The 20,264-nt window shown below is 46.4% G+C and overlaps 1 protein-coding gene and 2 long non-coding RNA genes across 3 annotated transcripts in view; 2 read left to right on the top strand and 1 right to left on the bottom strand.

Moving 5' to 3' along the window:
• Positions 1-20,264, bottom strand: part of LOC310753304 (scaffold attachment factor B1-like) — a 38,164-nt gene that overhangs the window by 3,436 nt on the left and 14,464 nt on the right. Inside the window, exons 9-19 of the mRNA XM_083594444.1 lie at positions 18,802-18,902; positions 17,463-17,612; positions 17,279-17,358; positions 15,866-15,996; positions 15,647-15,738; positions 13,315-13,418; positions 6,649-6,936; positions 5,119-5,256; positions 3,951-3,993; positions 3,022-3,134; positions 577-677 (exon numbers count right to left, since the gene is read on the bottom strand). Coding sequence (XP_083450570.1) covers positions 577-677; positions 3,022-3,134; positions 3,951-3,993; positions 5,119-5,256; positions 6,649-6,936; positions 13,315-13,418; positions 15,647-15,738; positions 15,866-15,996; positions 17,279-17,358; positions 17,463-17,612; positions 18,802-18,902 — 1,341 coding nt within the window. The remainder of the gene's footprint in view (positions 1-576; positions 678-3,021; positions 3,135-3,950; positions 3,994-5,118; positions 5,257-6,648; positions 6,937-13,314; positions 13,419-15,646; positions 15,739-15,865; positions 15,997-17,278; positions 17,359-17,462; positions 17,613-18,801; positions 18,903-20,264) is intronic.
• On the top strand, positions 3,078-5,174 carry LOC310753627. The gene is made up of 3 exons (XR_014543399.1): positions 3,078-3,200; positions 3,912-4,691; positions 5,051-5,174. It is a non-coding gene; the product is annotated as an uncharacterized lncRNA (long non-coding RNA).
• Positions 6,943-20,264, top strand: part of LOC310753654 — a 318,231-nt gene continuing 304,909 nt past the window's right edge. Inside the window, exon 1 of the long non-coding RNA XR_014543427.1 lies at positions 6,943-9,940. This is a non-coding gene — a long non-coding RNA (uncharacterized lncRNA). The remainder of the gene's footprint in view (positions 9,941-20,264) is intronic.

The following is a 20,264-nucleotide window of genomic DNA, read 5'->3' as shown; positions in this document are numbered from 1 at the left end:
CCCCCCCCCCCAAGAGCTTTGAAAGCAGAGTGATTGTGAGCCTGCAAGGCTAAAGAGTCCTGGTGGTACCCCTATCGAGTAGGGCAATAAATGTTTCCATTTTACAGAGCAGGAACTGAGGCAGAGACAGCAGCTTGGCAAATTCCACAGGATTCCAAGTAACGACAAACATGCCCTGTTGCTCAGTGTCTCCCAACCTTTTGAAGCCCATGTGCCCCTTTAGCCAACATAAAAACCCCACGCCCCCCTTAAAACTTAGCTTCTCTTAAGTATTTTATTTCAGTTTTCGAACGGATTGGAATTTTGCGACTTTTACTTTTTCTTACTTCTGCAGCACACGTTTTTGGAAACACTCTCCCCAACCTTCAGATATCGTCCCTGGTGAAGAAACGCTGCTCTAATGGATTTCTCTCTTCCACCCTTCCCTTGTCTATCTAACAGGCTCTTCGGACAAGTAACCACCACTGGGCCTACTGAAGGACACAACCAACTTGGGTCCACTGATTTCTATGGGGCTACTTTCTATGGGGGCGGGGAGAGAGAGAGAACCCAGCAGCTGAACAGGAAGAGAGTTACCTCGCCACCGGTCATGATCTCGCCCCATCGCACCCCCATTGTTGCTCTGCCAGGAGCGATCTTCGAATTTTCTACCATGATCCCCCCAGTCACGCCCATCTCTGGAAAAAAAAAGAAGTGAGAAGTTTATTTTATTTTAAAGACACTGGTTTTTTTAATCTACCTGCAGAAGAAAACACTTAAATCCCTTCAAAACACACACAGACAAATATTTTGAATTCTCAACTTTGATAGCTATATTTCCTGAAAGTTTATTTCTCTCTCTCTCTCTCTCTGGGCCATGATAGAAAAATGGAGCCTCTGTGTTCCACCACTGAATACCAGATTTTGGGGACAGGCAGTGGAGGACAGCATTGCCGTCGTGCTATGCTTGGGATACTTTTTGGGAGTACCGTAGCTGACAGCGGTTGGAAACGGGATGCAGGGACTAGGCGGACCCTCACTCCATCAAGACAGAGGTGACTGTAGTGGCATCTGTGGGTCTGCTGCTGCCTCCTAAAAAGGACCCCTGACCATTAGGTCCAGTTGTGGCCGACTCTGGGGTTGCGGTGCTCATCTCGCTTTATTGGCCGAGGGAGCCAGCGTACAGCTTCCTGGTCATGTGGCCAGCATGACTAAGACGCTTCTGGCAAACCAGAGCAGTGCACGGAAACGCCGTTTACCTTCCCACCAGAGCGGTACCTATTTATCTACTTGCACTTTGATGTACTTTCGAACTTCTAGGTTGGCAGGAGCAGGGACCGAGCAACGGGAGCTCACCCCGTCGCGGGGATTCGAACCGCCGACCTTCTGATCGGCAAGTCCTAGGTTTCTCTGGGTATCCCATCCAAAATTAGAGGCCCTTTTGCAATTCCTGCTCAGTTCCTGTTTGCACTGGCTCGGCCTCTCCTATACCAAACACACACCTTGAAACATGCCCACATTTCACTGCATGCCAGGACTGGATGTCCTGTTCCGAACAGTGGAGAGAAGAAAACAGCTTCTCTATGTGAGTGAGCTAGTGGCCGATGCAGGGGCCTCCCTGTCCCCATTTAACAGGACAGCTGATGGGGCAAGGGCAGCGCTTATTTTTCCCCCAGCCAGAACTCGGTTCCGGCACCTGTCAGGTAAGCGCCACTGCCGTCGTAAGAGAACAAGGGAGGTGTCCATGGAGAGTTCTGGCACCTCTTTTTCTAGAAAAACTGCACCAGGTAAAGGCATGCCAACACCATTTCATGGTTCAGTTCACTTTGCTGCTCTTTTAGATGTGGCAGCCCCCCATTTTGTGACAGGCACCCATAGCCCCCTCTCAAAATTCCAAATGTGCCTCCTGGTCCAAAAAGCTTGGCAAACCCTGCTGCTGTAAGGCAGTTTTTAATGTCCTTAGGTAAGATCATGGAAATCAAATTCTATTATGATGGCTCCGAATCTCCAGCTGCTGCAGGATCTTTCACCTCTTCGTTCGGAAGGTGCTTGGGCAGAATGTATCAAAGCTCCAACACAGTCTCCCTGTTTCCTTCTGGGCTCACTTCAGTGTGCTGATGACCTATAAAGCTTTAAAGCAGCCCCAAAGCCTTCATGTTCTGCCACAATGAAGGCTCAACGTAAGTTCCCACTTAGGCTGAGTCAGGACTGCCACAGAGTGACATTCCTAGTGCCTGACCCCCTCAGTTGCAGAATACACTTTCTTCAGCAACTCGCCAAAGAGCAAGTCTTGAGTGTCTTCTCAAGGTGGAATGAAAGCAGGGCTTTTAATCAGTTATTTAAAAAAAAAAAAAACACCTTACGCTGCAGCGGACTTTTCTTTTTAACAGATACAAGTACTTAAAAAAGAAAAATGTAGATGGCAAGCACTATCTTGAAAAACATCCTCCCTTTAGGATCGAACCCTCTAAGATTGCCTGTTATGTCAGCAGGAGTAATCTAAAAAACAAGACTGCTTTTTGTTTCAAATGCAGATTGGTAACGAAGATCCAATATTTCTTTTTTCTTTTAAAGCTGATTGTGTTTTCAGCAACATTATTTACCCAACCTCTTATTCCTGCATTGCAAGGGGTTGCACTAGATGACCCTTGGGTCTAGACCAGTGGTTCCCAACCTTTTTTTGGCCATGCCTCACCTCAGCTCCTCTAAAATCCTGATGGGCATATAATTCTTATTATTCAAAAAGTGAACTATTCATGGGGAGGGAGCCTAAAAGGCCATTAACTGTTAACAACTCATTCTCAAACTGCCCTCCCCAAATCAAAATTGCCCTCCTGTGGGGCGTGTGCCCCATGTTAGGAACCACGGGTCTAGACCCTTCCAACTCTCTGCCCCGCTGAAAACACACTCCTTTCTTCAACTGTGAGCCTCTTGGGCGACAAAACTATTAAGAAAAACAGTTAAGCTGCTCCATATATGCAAGGACACCAAGACTTAAGCGCTGGTGTGGCGGCTGCTCCACTACCACCTCAGCACACTCACCGGGAATGCGGGGTTATCCCCCGTCCCTCGCTCAAGCGCCTGTCAGACCCATAGCTGCTCCAGCCATCCCGTGAGTGGCGTTCTGGTCCCCCATGGTGGTCATCTGTGTGATGCTGCAGGAGCAGAGACAGGAAATGGTGTCATGCACTCGAAGAAAGCAAGCAGCTTTTAGTCTTACCGTATTTTTCGCCCTACAGGACACACTTTTCCCCCTCCAAAAATGAAGGAGAAATGTGTGGGCGTCCTATGGGGCGAATGCAGGCTTCAGGAAGATATCCGCAAGCCTTGGGAGCTCCCGGGAGTTCCCGCCAGGCTCCCTAGGTGTCAGGGAACTGTCATCGGAAGAACCGGTGGTGCAAGGGCTCCCAGAGGTTGAGAGAGACTTATCAGTGGAGGAGGGAACCAGCAGGGGGCGAGAAAGAGCTCCAAGGGAAAGCGAGTCAGAAGAATGGCTCAGAGACAATTCCAGCGAGAACAGCGAGGAGGTTTCAGGACCTCCTATAGGGACACCCACTCCTCGCCGGAAATCGTCACGTAGAGAGTCCAGAAGACGTGTTTCCGTTAAGGAGCTGTTATGCTGGAAGAAATTCCGTAAACGCCCACTGTCGGATTCTGCCAGCGACTGACGGAGCCATGCTTATGGAGCTCCGTTACAGACAGTGGTTTGTGGACTTAGCCAAACACTGAGGGACTAGGAACTTTACGCACAAGCAGCTCAACATCCCATCACACTAGGCTTGCGGATAGCAGCCTGTTCTGGGGGCTGGGGAAGCTCAGGCTTCCCCCGCCCCAGCCCCGCGCCTGGGGGGGGGGGGGGGAGAGAATAATTTTTTTCTTTATTTCCCCCCAAAAAAACTAGGTGCGCCCCATGGGGCGAAAAATACGGTAAGTGGTTTTGTATTACCAGGCTCACAACCAACACAGCTCACCTGTCCGTCTCGCTCTCCCATTATTCCTCGTGACCCTTCTCTCCTGCAAAGAACAATATAATCGACATCAGGCTCAAGGTTAAAGGAGCACCGGCAACCTGTTCCTCTTGGATAGAGGAAGAAATTCATGCTACTCTCACTCAACTGCCACATTTGCTTAAGGATAGAATCCATACTTATCCTAGGGTGCAGAAACTGTACGCCACCCCCAGCTGACTTGAACTCCTTTCAGCCCCAAAAGTCAAGGTCTATAAGAATTATAAGAATTGTCGCCTAGTGGCACCTGAAGAGTCCTCTTCCCAGATTTATATACTGCTTTTTAAATCCAAGGCTGGTTCCCAAAGCAGCTTACTGTTACAATACACAGAAAGATGAAAAGAGGTGTGTGGATTCTCCAGCAGGTGGTGAGAAGGCTCTCCCTTCCAGAGGAGTTACAGGTAGACTCGAGGGCTGACTGATATGGCATCTCAGTGTAGGCTTGTTAGAGCCACCCTGTCTGCAAAGTAACAGGTCCTCGTCTCCCTTTGCCACAGAAGGCATTTTGCTAGTGAACACTGGCTCATTTTGGAGGTGCCCAAATAAATACCACACCTTTCAACTAGGATGCCCTAGGTAGGAATGACACTGTATTCTTCACATCTCCCCCGCCCCAGACAATCCTTCCCAGAAATTTCTGTCTGGGTAAGACACAATTCAGAAATTGAGCTGTATAACCTGCTTAGGGAATTTTTGTTGTTGAAGGCTTATGTAAAGGTAAAGGGACCCCTGACCATTAGGTCCAGTCGTGACCGACTCTGGGGTTGCGGCGCTCATCTCGCTTTACTGGCCGAAGGAGCCAGTGTACAGCTTCCGGGTCATGTGGCCAGCAGGACTAAGCTGCTTCTGGTGAACCAGAGCAGCGCACGGAAACGCCGTTTACCTTCTCGCTGGAGCGGTACCTATTTATCTACTTGCACTTTGATGTGCTTTCGAACTGCTAGGTGGGCAGGAGCAGGGACCGAGCAACGGGAGCTCACTCCGTTGCGGGGATTCGAACTGCCGACCTTCTGATCGGCAAGTCCTAGGCTCTGTGGTTTAACCCACAGCGCCACCCGCTGAAGGCATATAAATTATTATAAATAAGCATCTCCCCCAGCAGGAGGCAAAGCTCATCACTCTGCTGGCTCACCTGTCCAGGGAATGGTCTTGGTACCGCCCACGATCCCTGTGATCAAAGTCATGGAACCGGTCCTGGCGGCTGAAATCCGAGCGATGGCGGTCATCCAATGCCATCCGCTTTGCCTCTGGCCAATATGGTTCGTCTCTCCTGCAGGGGGGCAGGAAGGAGGTAGAGGAAGAGGTCAAGACAGGAGGTTTCTAGCCACTCCGTGTTCTTGATATATCAACACGACAAAACAAGATCGAAGGAAATAAAGACATCCCATGGACAATAAAACGGCTTTGATAAAGAAGAGATTACCATACTCTGCCCCTCAATCGCTAAAGTACATATAATATAATTCACTTAACTGAATGCTTTAACTCAGGGGCAGCTCATGTGACCCCCTTAAGATGTTGTCTCAAGTTCCATCAACCCCAGCCAGCATGGCTGACAGGCAGGGATGATGCGAGATGTAGTTCAACAGAACCCGGAGGGCACTGCAGTGGCTACTCCCTGCTTTAATCTAAATTAAGCCCCCAAGTATTCACCTCCTCCCAATCCTTTGTTATTCGTTTCATCAGGCTATGCAACAGTTGTTACAATTTGATGATAAATGCCCCTGCTGTGGCAAAGAGACAGCTTCACAGGAAAAAAAGGTCCGTTTCCCTCAATGTCAGAGTGGGAAACCTCAATGTTTTTTAGGTTTCCCACTCTGGAGCAGTGCAAACTGTGTGGAATGTCCTGACTCGCTAGGATAGATGAAGAGACCGATACAGCTCTTCAAATGACTGCAGACCCCTAGTATATGCTTTGATAAGAAAGCCTAAAAAGAGCACGAAAGGATATTGTTAGGGGAATCTGCTGACTCAAGACTGTATTAGTAACGTGCCAAAAATGTTCAGGCAGGAAAAACATGTCCTGGAGCTAGTCTGATAGACAGGAAGCATCCTGTTCCTTCTCGCAGGTACGCTTTCCTGCCAAGAATGGGACTCAATTTCTATGCATGCGTAAAGTTATATAACAAGATTCTAAAGAATCTCCTGGACTTCCCTCCTCCCCTTTGTGGGTCCTATCGTTAATTATTTCCTCCTGCGCCTTTTATGATACTCCAAATCTTTTAACCTCTCCGTTGTGTCCAAAATTCACCATTAAACCACCAGTTCTACTAAGTTGATGGATTATGCTGAAATGGCTAAAATGACGGGAAGAATCGGAAATCAGGAACACCAAAATTTTTAATAAGGAATGGGGGAAATTTATAATTTATCTTAAAAACCATTGTAAACAGTTAAAATCGTTAGTAAATCGTTGGGTAAATCTGTCTCAAAGATCACAGTGGTGTGGTCACCAAAGAAACCCACTTACACCCCGCCTTCCAATTTCCAAAAGCACATATATGCAGTTTGCAGGCTGGTAGAAGGGCAGTGCTTGCCTAGCTAAAGGCACCACACTGAACCCAACTCTAGATGTTGTTGGGACTATGACAAGTTTCCCACGCCTCCCTCTACAACCAGAGGGATTTCCTGAAGTCTGCTCATGGGGAGAGACGAGCTTTACCTCCCGTCTATGTCATACGGCCTCCTTAGGGCCACCCGCCTCTCCTGCTCGTAGCGCAGCTGCTCATGCTGCCGGCGCAGCTCCTCCCTCTCGCGCTGGATGCGCTCCTGCTCCCGCCTCCTCTCGCGCTCGATGTGCATGCGCTCTCTCTCCAGGCGTTCCCTCTCCATCCGCTCTCTCTCCAGGCGCGACCGCTCAAACTCCAGCTTCTCCCGGGTGATCTCCAGCCTCTCGCGCTCCTCTTGCTCCCAGATGGAGTGCAAGCGCTGCTTCTGCCGGTCACGGTTCCTGGTTTAAAAGGAGGCGGGTGAAATTTCATGAAGGCCCACCCCCCACAGATGGGAGCCTTAGCGCCCATGTAAAGGTTTAAGGCCGAGAGGGAAAGTCTGTCGGAAGTGGGGCAGCTTCCGAGGGTGTGTCTTGCTTCCTTTCCTCTCTCTACAGGTAAAAAGCCCTTGCCTCACCAGCCCTTTGGCTCTTACCCTGTGGTTTGCAGCCTTCAAGCAGAGACCATCAGCCTGCAGAGGGGGTTCTAGCAATGGTGGAAGCAGTGGAATGCTGACACTGGCAAGATGAGGAGCTGGAAACCCAAGAGCCTAAAGCTGCTTATTTTGCATCATTCCCAGTGCTCCTCTCACTCCCGTTGGCACTGAGCAGCCAGCTGACTGGGACTATCTAGAGCAGCGTCTAGAGCATCCCTCTAACAGGTCCAATCGTTGCTTCACCTGCCTTACACAACTCCCTTGGGGAGGGGGCAGAAAGCACAGGCTTGAAAAGATATTCAGTCCACAGGTAGCATGGGATCACCTCTGTGGAACACAAGCTCCCAACATCATGGGAACGAAGGTAACATTGGGGACATCAAGGCCAGAAGGGAAGGCTGTTGTCGTTATTTATTGTATTACTGCGCTTGACAAAAAGGTGGCTTTGATTTGTTTCACATCTGAATATTGGTTAAGTTTGGTTAACAAAGCATTATTCTGATATTTTGATTACAGTATTCTGCTATTTTTTATTGATTGAGCTGCTTTCTTTCTGCGGTTAGCTGCTTTGGGAACAAAACAGCTGTACCTTTAAATGGATGCTTATTCAACTGCTCCATCTGTTTGTTTGTTTTGTACTGCTGTGGTTTCAGCTGAACAGCTACATTATTTTGATGGAAGAACAACAACCCATTTCGATTTATTTTTAACCACATACATATGGGGGGAGGGTGCCTATGTGTCTTGTAACAAACTGTTCTAAAATGGTAATAACAAACATCTTTCATTCTCTCTAGCCCTCACTGAAGATGATTTCCTACTATGTTCAATTCACATGAGATAGAACTCACATGAGTTTGAGTCTTTATGGTCCGAGGAAGGCCTATTTTCTTAAGCCAGAGCTTAACTGTACAAGCCACACACCCCCTCCAAACAACAGGAATTGTACAAACAGCAGAAGTGATTTGAACCACCTTCCATTTTCAGGCAGAAGCAGCAACAAAATATTTGCACAAACCAAGTTTGTACAAAGTTCTTAACATCAGACCACATTATTTACTTATTTCTTGATGCACAGATTATGTAATTAAATAGGCAGAGCACATAAAGGATCTATTTTCAAACTTGATGGGATTGTGGCTTCCCAAGTTTCAGAAAATGAGAGGCTTTGACTATAATAAGAGCCTAATCGTTGACAGTCAAAGGAGAAGAGGTGTGTCTTCAATAGCTGCCTAAATCTGTAAAGGTAAAGAGACTTACCATTCTGTTTCCTTCTTTCCAGCAAGTGTGAGTGCAGGTAGTAAAAGGATTAAACTCTGCTTCCATCAAAAAGCAGAGCCAGCAAACTTTGACATCCCAAACCAGGAGTGAAACTTCTGTTTCAGGATGTGGAGGAGGTGCAGGACTTTACAAAAGTCCTCACAAAACCATTAGCTATTAAAGGACTCCCAGGTGACCCTTAAAAAAGGGTGTTGTATGTGGCAAAAACAAAACATAACAAAACCCCTCCACACTCACATGAACGCCTACGTAAGCCTCACAGCACAGCCTTCTATGATGGGTGGTAGTTGTAGGTCTGCTTGCTCTCATGTGTGTTCAGAAGAGAACCTCATGCCACACACCTCCATTCACATTCACCCAGCAGAAGAGGCAGAAAAGGGATGTACAAGAAAAGTGTCTACAGTACATCACAAGGTGGAATTAAAGAGAACCTGTTAGGAGGACCCTTCCTGCTGAAGAAGGGATCCGAAGGGGCAAGAGGGAGATAATGCGATGCCTGAAACAAGGAGGGGTGCAGCCAAGGCAGCAGTCCTACTTAAGAGTCCTTCCGGCATCACACCCAAAGGGCCACAGTGGTAGTGAGGGGCACTGAGTGGGCAGCAATTCCATTGGTGGCGTTTCCCCCTACTGACTTCTTACGCTAAACCAATCTGCCTGCTGAGGGTGGACCTAAGGGGCCTCAACTCCTGAGGGATGGGCTTGTTTTTAAAAATTTTATTTACAACATTTGGATATGGTGCATGCGACTAAGTTTTTTCAAGCAGCATACAGAGACGCTGAAAATGCAACCTAAAATTTACACAATTTAAACCAAGTACTCAACAAAATCCTTCTACAGCCTTCACAAACACAGCGACTAAAGAACAATAGGATACAGACTGTCAGAATGCCATAACGCCTTCAACATATATGTCCTGGAGACACGTTCAGTACCTAGGTTTTGCCAGCATGGTCCTCACAGAGGATAAATAGGAGCAGAGGATGTTGCTGCCATGAGCTCCTCGGAGAAAAGGCAAGATATAAATATAAGCAAATACATGATAAATGAAGATTACTCTTTAAGAAAGGAAGGACTGGGAAAACCCTTAGGCAAGAGGAGAACTGATCACCATGGGGGCAGAATGATGGGTCTGCGAACAGAAGTGTCATCATGAAATCAGCACAAACCCTTGTCAAACTAAAGATGGACAGGGGGCATAGGAGCCAACTCCTAGGGGCCGAGATCCCTCCACCCCCTCAGTAAAATATTTGAGGCCAAAGTTCATGGGCCTTGCCATTCAATGGTGTGGGTGTGCGCTGCGTCTTGTGATCGATTATGCAGGGGGGGGGATTAACCCCCCCATTTTATTCAAGTTGGCACCTGGCAGGGGGCGGAAAGAGAAAATAACGTTTCAAGCCGCTTCTTCGCAGCATCGTTTATTATTTCATTTCTATTCCACTTGATATATTTAAAATGTGGCGTACAAAGAACTGAAGCAACAACAGACCTCTTAAAAGTACAGTGGTACCTCAGGTTACATACACTTCAGGTTACAGACTCCACTAACCCAGAAATAGTGCTTCAGGTTAAGAACTTTGCTTCAGGATGAAAACAGAAATCGTGCTCTGGCGGCAGGAAGCCCCATTAGCTAAAGTGGTGCTTCAGGTTAAGAACAGTTTCAGGTTAAGTACGGACCTCCGGAATGAATTAAGTACTTAACCTGAGGTACCACTGTATTACAAAAATACAATTACATATAAAAATATAGATAAGAATCTGAAGAACCACCAGGTTTTTCAAGCTCCAGAAGGAAGTCTTTGGCTTCATGTCGAACTGGATGAAAGACTGTTTGTGCCAGTGAGCGGCCGAGTTACCTCTTCTTTCTTCCTGCTTGGCTGATGTGAGATGCTTTCCGCACATCCTTGCGCATGAGGTGCACCAAAACCACCACTTGCTGGGTAAGTTCTCAAAGGCTGCAATCCTAGCCTCACTTACTTGGGATTGATTTCAACAGTACTTTTGAGTAGACGTGATTAGAAGTGCACTGTAACAGGTCAGAGGTGGCGTTCCAAGGGTTTTCGGGCTGGGCTGGGGGAAATCTTTAAGCTACAGTTGAGTTTCAGCTGGGGAATATGTGGGCAGCAGAAACATAAATAAAGGAGACCCCCTCCCCAAGAAATGATTTATTACGTGTGTGGAAGTCCTCCTTGCTTCCTCAGAGTGCTATGGAATCGAAACGAATTGTGAGCCTGGTGCATGAGGTTTGCAGACTTTGGACTGAGGGGGATTTGGAGACAGAAAGAGCCCTTTCGACGCAGTTCTAGACATTGGGGTCTGTAGATGGAGAAGAGCTGTTGAAAACCACGAACCTGAGACGCTGTAGACATGGGAGTATAACCCTGGCGGTGCCTCTGGCTGAACATGATCTGATGAGAACCCGGAAGCTGATTTATACTAGGCCAGTCTATCTGCCCATCTGGTCCATTATCTGACAGTGGCTCTGCAGGGTCCCATCACCAAGCCTTTAATGAATTCTGCACTGTTCATTCTTCTTATCCCCAGGATCCAGAGCTTAACATGCAGCTGCTGGAGCATCAGCAAAGAGGACATACCTTGACTTTGTGGAGGAGCAAACGGCCAAGGCAGGTCTGTTGTTGAAGCACCTAGGATGCCTCCAAGGGAGCATCTTGCTCTGAGCTGAGACCTTTTGGACTCTGCCTCCAGTCCACTCCCTTTCGGAGTACTCAAAACGGCCAATTCTTTGGCCTGAAAGATGGGCACTTCTCCTGCATTCCATTGCTCCCTCTCCTACCAGACCTGCAATGTTATCAAGGGAGGCACTGCTTCTCCAGCCCAGGGAAGGCACCTGGTGAGGGATCTTGGCTCTGCTTCTTCAGGTCTTGCTCCATCAGTGGGCCTGGCAGCTTCAGGTTTAGTAATGCCCAGGCTATGAGCCAGAAACCTGGTCTGGCTCTTTTGCTAGTACAGGTGTCTCTCCAGTTACACGCGTTCGACTTGCGTGCAACTGCGTGCACTGGAAAATAAACACACTGCGAAAAGGTGCAAAAATGGCCCGAAAAGAGTGAGAAACAGCTACCAATCCCATGAGCTTTTATGCTGACCTTTGTGACCTGCGGAGAGTTGGGAGTTTGAGAAAGGAGGTTTGGAAGGAACAATTGTGGTGGAGTTTGGTGTATTTTGTTTTTGGATTTCCAGAGGTTTATAGGGTGCTTACAGGATTTTTGAAGGGACGTGGGTGGCGCTGTGGGTTAAACCACAGAGCCTAGGGCTTGCCGATCCGAAAGTCGTTGGTTCGAATCCCCGCGACGGGGTGAGCTCCTGTTGCTCAGTCCCTGCTCCTGCCAACCTAGCAGTTCAAAAGCACCTCAAAGTGGAAGCAGATAAATAGGTACCACTCCAGCGGGAAGGTAAATGGCATTTCCGTGCGCTGCTCTGGTTCACCAGAAGCGTCTTAGTCATGCTGGCCACATGACCAGGAACCTACACGCTGGCTCCCTCGGCCAGTAAAGCGAGATGAGCGCCACAATCCCAGAGTCGTCCGCGACTGGACCTAACGGTCAGGGGTCCCTTTACCTTTACAGGATTTTCAGACAGTGTTCTCCATTACACGAGATTTCAAGTATACACGTGGCACCCAGGAAGGCAATTTGCAGTACTGTAGTTTCTGACTCCGTGTCCTTGTCACTGCTGAATTCTGGAGTCATTTGCACCTTACAACTGGAGGGAATGGTGCTGGAACTGTGCATTTGGAATTCCGTCTTCCCCGAGCCAACATGGATCAATTCCCTTTTTCTGGATTCTTGAGCGATATTTTACAGAATCAAGGCATCCGGTTATCTTCTGGGAAATACTCTGTGGGAATCTCTAGGACTGGATGACCAGCTTAATGTCCCAAGAGTCAGGAGGGCCTCAGACATCTTGAGGAGAGGTGGAGCCTGCATCTAAGATGCTGGTTGTTCCTGGTTCTTAGCTCCAGAAAACTCTCTTCCTGAGCAATCTGTCACAGGGCTGCCATGGTGACCCACTGCTGTCCTTTCTCTAGGCCTGTGGCCAAAAAGGATCCAGGTTTAGCAGAAAAGTGTCAGAATTCCCAAGGCTTATTCCTTTCCTCTCCAGAGCTAGATGATCGTGAGCCGAACAGAAGATCATCAGGCTGTTACTAGGTAGGAGCTCTGTTGTCAGTGCCAACTAAGAGGCTCTGCCAGCATCAAGAGAAGTCTTTCTTTACCTATGCCGGAGTGAGACAGGAAACACACGCACAGGTTGTGGTCCAGGCTAGAGCTCAAGGGCAGAACCTCCTTGTTCTACATTTGAAGGCAGAATGGACACGATGTCAAGTATGTGAAGTTAACCCTTTTATTCCTCACTCTGCAGGTGGTGAGGAAACATCTACTGCTACGGATGCTGCCTCTGGCTCTCTAGGCTCCTGCCACAGAGAGCCACCAGAGCCAAGGTTTAAAAATAAGATGCAGGCTACTTCAGACCTCAAGTAGGAGGAGTTAAGTGTTAACAGATGAGCCATTAGGGTGAGGCTCAAGCAAGCACAGGGCCTCTAGGAACAAATCTGTCTCCACGAGTAGCACTGCCTGCCTGCCTGCCCCAACTGCCAATCCAGCAGGCTAAAGAAAGCGATGGATTGTGGCTGGGTGGTTCTGCAGGCAGGGTACTTTGGGGTCTTGACCCCTAGGTCCATCCATAGTAGATCACCAGCAAAACTAGCTGCTGAACTGGGGTGTGTGCACGCCCTATTTGTTCACTGTTAGCCTGTGAGGTGCTGACCCAAGTACAGAAATATATATCACATGCTTACCATTTAGGGAAAAGGGAAGGATGAAGGGAAGGGTGGTGGTGGAGAAAATTTGTTTGAGAAGCAAAATTTGTTTTGCCCAAACAGGATCTTACCGGTGTGGCTCTTCGCTCAGCCGTTTCTGATCTCTGCCTTTGCTGAAGGGCCTCTCTCTGCTTTTTTCTCTACTCTCCGATTTGCGATCCTGGCTCTTGACGCTCTAAATGAAAACACCCAGAATTGTAAAAAGTTAACAGAAAAGTATGATTTTAGGGCAATTTCACTCTGGGGGGAAAAACCCAACTCCAATATGAATGCCCTGTGAGCGAGTGAAAGGACAATTTCTCTACAGAAGAAAACACTCTAATAAGTCAATTCTGGTCATTCTCGTCCTCAATCCAAGCTGAAATTCTAGAAAGACCAGAAACACTAAGAATCAGACTGACTGGGAAAGACGCATATAACGATACCAAGGAGGGTGATCTAAAAAAGGGCCAGATTTCCTCCAAAATGATTCCTACACAGGAATATGACTCAGCAGATTGGTGTCCACATAACCTCCAGGTAAAGGCAGAGATAAACTCGCCTTTAATTATGAAAGCACAACACATAAGGGAGGGCAGTATATTGCCCCCTAAAAGGAAAACCACCCCCAAGGAGATCTCTCCGGGCTTTTGGACTAAAATGAGATATCTAGATGAGGAGGAACTAGGTTTCAACCAGACAGAACATCCTCCGGAGGAGGCCTCGCAAAACAAAGGTCCTATGACTACTAATGTGAGCATCTTACACCCACTGTCCAAAATCACTGAACGCCTGGCTAGCTCCCCGTGTAAGGATACCACCAGAATAAACAACATCCAGTTGCCACAAAAAATGGCAAACTCCAAAAGTTCTTCGGAAGACAACTGACAAAGACTAGACTTCAGCAACCCCAATATGTTACTTCAATTTGCAGACTGCCCAACCGAATCAGCCATTTGATGCTTTTACAGATGAAAGAGATGCTCTTCCCCAATCTGAATTCCTGATATCCATTTTTGAGAAGACCAGCTGTGCCCCAAATTTGTTCTTGCTGAATTTCAGAATGCCAGTGAGATAATCGATTTCTTAAATGTCTAATTTACGAAAACATTTCCCGGCATTATAAGCACCAAAGTTGTCTTCAGTGTGAGGTAGTGGGTATTGAGCAGTACACCAAAATTTTAGAATTACTGCACAACCTTCACAAATGTGTCCTGTGCTGTTTGTGGGCTTAATGAATGCGGGCCCATTTGCTATGAGAAAATGATATACTCTTAACAGTCTGAATCGGCTTCCAAGAAGGGATCTTGGAGCACAAGGCAACTCAAATTGACCGAATCTGGTTTCAGTTTACTTAAAGGGACTTAATTTTAAAAATAAATGATTATTTCATGTTTCTATACAGATCACATTTCCAAAATCCTGGCCAAATATGACTTGCTATCGCTTCAACTATAAACAAAGTATCTGTAACTTAAATAAACAGTTTAAAAATTCCATTAAAATACAATAATACAGCTTCCTGTCCTGCAGCTGAGCAGTTTAAGGAAGTACTCACACCTTCTGGCTAAGGTGTTGAGGAAGAAGCAACTGACACCCGTTGCAGACATTGTGATATAACAGCATATCACAATACTTAGCTGCCGATATATCATGTTGTTGAAAAGCAGATATTGCCCAGCCCTAGGTTGGATTAGATGCATTCCATTGTATTCTCTATCCAATGGGAGGGACAGCACTCTCCTGCAAAGAGCCACCTCCATCTTTATAGTACCTGGAAACGATGTCTGGTGAAGATAGCACTGCAGCCCTGCAAGCTCAGCTAAGGGAGCATTAGTAGAAAAGGCTGCAGAGGTAGAGGCAGCCCTGGAAGAACATGCTGCGATTTTAGCCAGCGCTGGTAAGCTAACGATGGCTTGTTTTTTATATTGTAATTTTACATTGCGAACCACCCTGAGATCTATGGGTATAGGGCGGCATACAAATTTAATAAATAATAATGATATACGTGTAAATCATAGAGCATAAATTAACAAAACTGGCTTAAGTGCATTAATCCAATGAGTCTATTCTGAGTAGAACTTAAGATACTATCATAATTCTTTGAACCTGTGTCGCAAGTTTCTGCAAGGTAGTTGCAGGAGGCAACTGATAACTGGATGCCTCTTTCTCCCGCTGGACAAAAAATTTAAAGAACTGAAGCAAGGGAGTCATAAATGAAGGTAATTTCTGACAAGATTTGGTTGGCTTTTTAATAAAGGAGAAAACCCAATCTAAACTTCTGCCCTTTCTATTGTCTAAGATTTACTAGGATCTACGTACTTCTAATCAGCTGAAGCTTAAAACTTTTTGAGCCAAGTTGAATGTTTCATTAAACCTTTATATAGTTACACATATCAAGGGAAATGCTCTGGTTCCACTTACCCTCTCTTTTGACCTAGTTGTTGTCTTCACACTGATAACTGGTTCGCCTTTGGATTTATCCATTATCACAGTCCTTTCTGTACCCTTGCTTCCTACATAAAAACAGGGGTGGGAATTAAGATACTCAACACGAAATCTGGTTTTGATGTTCTAAACCTGACAGTGACCAGCCATTTACACTCTTCGCCCTCCCCCAATGCGGCAGCCTAGTAGATTTACCTGATTTCGGTGTCTTGGACTGATCCACTGATCCAGATCTTGACTCCTCTTTCCCCTTCTCATCTTTTTCTTCTCCTTTTGTAGCATCTTCTTTCGGGTCAGCCTTCTCGCTCTTCTTCACACTGGCAGACCTGCAAAACCAGAGAGTTCAAAACGCAGGAAGGAAAAGCAGGGCAGCAATGCAATCCCTCTCCTGGTTGTGGCAATGTCTATGGCATACCTGTGAACACCTTTTAAATAACCCAGGGTGACTGTATCAGCAATAAAAAAAATCCACAAACAGGACAATTTCCAGTCAATTTTGAAGACAGAAAAACCACACCAAATCCCCGGAGTGTCGTTTGGGTGGTAGGGGCAGTAGGGGACAATGATAAAGGGAGGTTTGCAAGAAAGAAGACAGAGGGAAGGAAACCCAACAGAGCAATGAGGCTCAATTTGATACATGGGTCTGAGTCAGACTAATCTCTGGCCGCAGGTCTCTGGCCTGTGGGCCCAATTTTGCTCCCCATTTGGCCAAGCCATGCCCACCTGCTGTCTCATATGCTGTCAGGTGTGCAATAGGCAAAGATGGAGCTGGGCCAAAAAGGGGTGTGTGCGCTTGTACGGCACTTTGAAGTCCCATTTTTCCAGCAAACCCAAACCATCAGCTTTTCACCAGAGCTTGCACAGAGCTGTAAACTGTGCTTTGAAGCCTTGACTGATTGTTGGGGCTTTGAAATGGATGCAATACAGGGAGTGAAAATGGGTCTCTTGAATCAGTTGATTCAAGCGGCTAGTCTTGCCTGCCTGCTACACTTGGGCCATGGGTGTGTGTGTGTGTGTGTGTGTGTGTGTGTGTGTGTGAGAGAGAGAGAGAGAGAGAGAGAGAGAGAGAGAGAGAAATATATACAGAGGACGCACTCCTGTTTTTCGCTGCTCCTATCCAGTCTCCCAAAGAAACCTCAGGCTAAGTCTATAGATCCTTGAAATGGCAATGCAGATTACATCAATAAAATACACCCATGTATTAAGTTTCTTCTGGAAAGGCAAAAATTCAGAATATAAGAATAAATATTATATGTATGAATGGTCTCTCCTGATGGACAGACAGAGTGCCAAGCTGTCTCTCATCTTCCCAACGCGGTAAATTTTTGGAGGAAAGGAGTCTGATGTGCATTCCGAATGGCACACATCTTGGGAGGACTGTAGATGCAGTCCTTTCACACCAGGTATGTAGCTCCAGCACCTGCACTTTCAGGCAGGTTTTCCAGTACTGCATCCTCACTCAGGAAGTTGTGTGTGTTTCTAAGTTAAGAATGCAACTATTCCTTCAAACAGAAAAAGTACATAGGGGAAAAACAGTTCACACTGTTAAAAAAACAACCTGAAAACATGTTTTTAAAATGAAAGGAAAACAAGTGTAAAGCATATTACCTATCACTGGCTGAAGCTTCATTCTTCACCTCACTATCCTTTTTCTCCAATAGCTTCTTTGTAGCAGGTTCATTTTTTGCCTGAAATTACGTTTATTTGTTAGAAAAAGAAGTAACATTTGGGAAAACATCCCTTAGGTTATTTTTGTTTGAAGCGTGAAGGGAAAGAGAGAACCACCACTTACTCTTTCAACAGATATTATCTTCCCATGTAATTCTGTTTTGTGGCAATTGGCAATGCATTTTGTCACTTCTTCAGCTGTGGACATTGTCACAAAACCGTAACACCGCGCTCCTGGACTCCGAGCATTAGTCACCACTTTTGCTCCAACAACCTTGAAGAAAGGAAGGACATATATTTAAAATAGACTTAGCCACAGCTTGGTGTCAAGTGACCAGTTCGCTTTGGAGAAAGAAAAGCCAGTTGGGTTACTTGGTACATACACAAAGGGAGAGTGGGGGGTTGCCAAAGACTCAACAGCAAGCAGCCTGTAATAGGACAGTGTGACTTATTCCGTTCTGTCGTATGCAGTAGCATAACTCACAGGCATAACTTGGTTCACTTGCAAGTAGCAATTTTCTACAGCCTTCATTGTAATAGTAAATGTGAGTGGGGAGTGCTGAATGGAGCTTAGTGGGGCTCGGAGAAACTGAGATATCAGCACAATCTGGAGTTGGCCGAAGCAAACACATATTTTAAAAAGAAAAGTCTAAGAGGGACACCCCCCCAAAAAAACCAACCCAATGAGGACTCTGTGCTAAGTAGCCAGAATCCCCTATAGTGCTAAACGAACAGCTAGCACAAAAACCTAAAACCTCTGGGAAAGGGATCTGGACTAAACAAATTTCGGGACACATGGTACACCTTCGTTAAGTTTGCTTCTGATGAAGAAAACAATTACAGGTCACAGGCTGGCCACTTGGCTAACCACTTTGGGATGAAAACTGTACTTTCGGAATCATCTAATAAAATTTATATTCATTGCTGGGCCTGTTGATATTGCTATGCTTCATGAAATGTCCTCTATATTAGTGCCGTTTCCTTTACATTTTTATAACAAATTCAATTTTTTTTAAAAAAAATCTTTTAAAAGTAGCCAGAAACTCCAAATGTAAGAAAACAAAAACAGGAAAATAGAAGACGAATGTATTATAATAATAATAATAATTTATTATTATTTATACCCCACCCATCTGGCTGGGCTTCCCCAGCCACTCTGGGCGGCTTCCAAAAAAATATTAAAATACTGTAATACATCAAACATTAAAAGCTTCCCTAAACATGGCTGCCTTCAGATGTCTTCTAAAAGTCTGGTAGTTGTTGTTCTCTTTGACATCTGGTGGGAGGGTGTTCCACAGGGCGGGCGCCACTACCGAGAAGGCCCTCTGCCTGGTTCCCTGTAACTTATCCTGGGGAAAGGACATGGCTGGCAGGAACCCTGAACAAGGTCACTCTCGTTAAGAGATAATGATACTCTGCACCATTTTATTACAGTCCCTCAGCAAAAATCAATGCAGCCTTACTTTCCCATATTTGCTAAAGAGGTTCTTCAAGTCTGTTGCTCGGGTGGTGGAAGCGAGGCCGCTCACCCAGAAGTTCCGACCAGTTGTGGTAGCACTGCGGCCTATGTGGAAACAGAAGTGTTTATAGCATATTTAGCGCGACAAGGCAGCCCACTCCACCTCTGGAAGGGGAAATGCAGTCCTAGGAAATCTAACCTGGAGAAAATGCTCATTAAGACCCCAACATCCAAAAATTTGATAGTAATCCCAGAAGAACCGCCTTCACCGGTGTACATCCCCGCTTGTCAGATACTCACTGCAAACACTTGGCAGCCTCGTTTATACTCGCTAGTGAGGACTGACCATGGGTTTCTGGACATTTACAAAATGTGCCTGGGATTGCCGACACTCAAGCTGTGTATGTCAGCATTCATTCGCGGCAACGTGCAAACTGTTTGGTGGGAAGTACCACTAGGCCAATTCCACGTGTCCAGTTTCTCACTTTGTTATTGCTGGGGTTCACTGTTTTTGCAGGATTCCAAGCCACTTTTTCGATGGCTATAGCAGGGGGGGAAATTGCTGGTGGGGGAGTAGAGCTGCTAAGAGGAATTCTGGAGGAAGCCTAGAGCAGAATTTCAAAAACTTGGGAGTCTCTGGATCTCTCTCTCTCTCTCTCTCACACACACACACACACACACAGAGTGCGTCCAAATCAGGCTCTTCCCCACGAGAGGGAGGCATAGCTACATTGTCACTTCCACGAGGAAGAAGTGGCTTGACAGATGTGGCCAAAAGTCATTTTGTATTTCGTTCCCAGACTTGATGAGTCCATTTCTTTCTTTCTAAGAGTTTTCATTAAAGGATTTTCTTGTGTTTCAATTGTACATGCTTTGTCTCCATTTCAGAGTTTTCTCTACAAGTCATTTTCATTTGATGCAAGGTGTTAATGTTGTATACAGTGGTACCTCGGGTTACATACGCTTCAGGTTACAGACTCCGCTAACCCAGAAATAGTACCTTGGGTTAAGAACTTTGCTTCAGGATGAGAACAGAAATCCTGCTCCGGCGGCGTGGCAGCAGCAGGAGGCCCCATTAGCTAAAGTGGTGCTTCAGGTTAAGAACCGTTTCAGGTTAAGAACGGACCTCCGGAACGAATTAAGTTCTTAACCCGAGGTACCGCTGCATAGTATAAGGTCGGGAGAGAAGAAAGGTGGGGAGAGAGAGTAGTGGGACGTGTGGTGGTAAACTTGCATTCTTTTACTTAGTGTATGTGTGAGCTTTTTGTGTCAGCGTCACTTAGGTTCTCTTTCCATTCATTAGTTTTCACTGGCAGTGAGAGAGGTCGGGAGGGGGAGGCTGGGGTTGCCTTCACGTTGACTGCAGCTGAAAGGGAAGGGGTTGTTAGGTCAAGCTACCCATATCAATTCGTATGCTTTCGGTGGGTTCTTGTTGTTGGGCTGTGTGCATAATAACGGGTACCCACA

The sequence above is a fragment of the Podarcis filfolensis genome (genome assembly GCF_964270895.1).
Source record: "Podarcis filfolensis genome assembly, chromosome: 18".
Taxonomy (NCBI): Eukaryota; Metazoa; Chordata; class Lepidosauria; order Squamata; family Lacertidae; genus Podarcis; species Podarcis filfolensis.
Note: the sequence above shows the minus strand (reverse complement) of the source record. Positions and strands in the feature narration are given on the sequence as shown.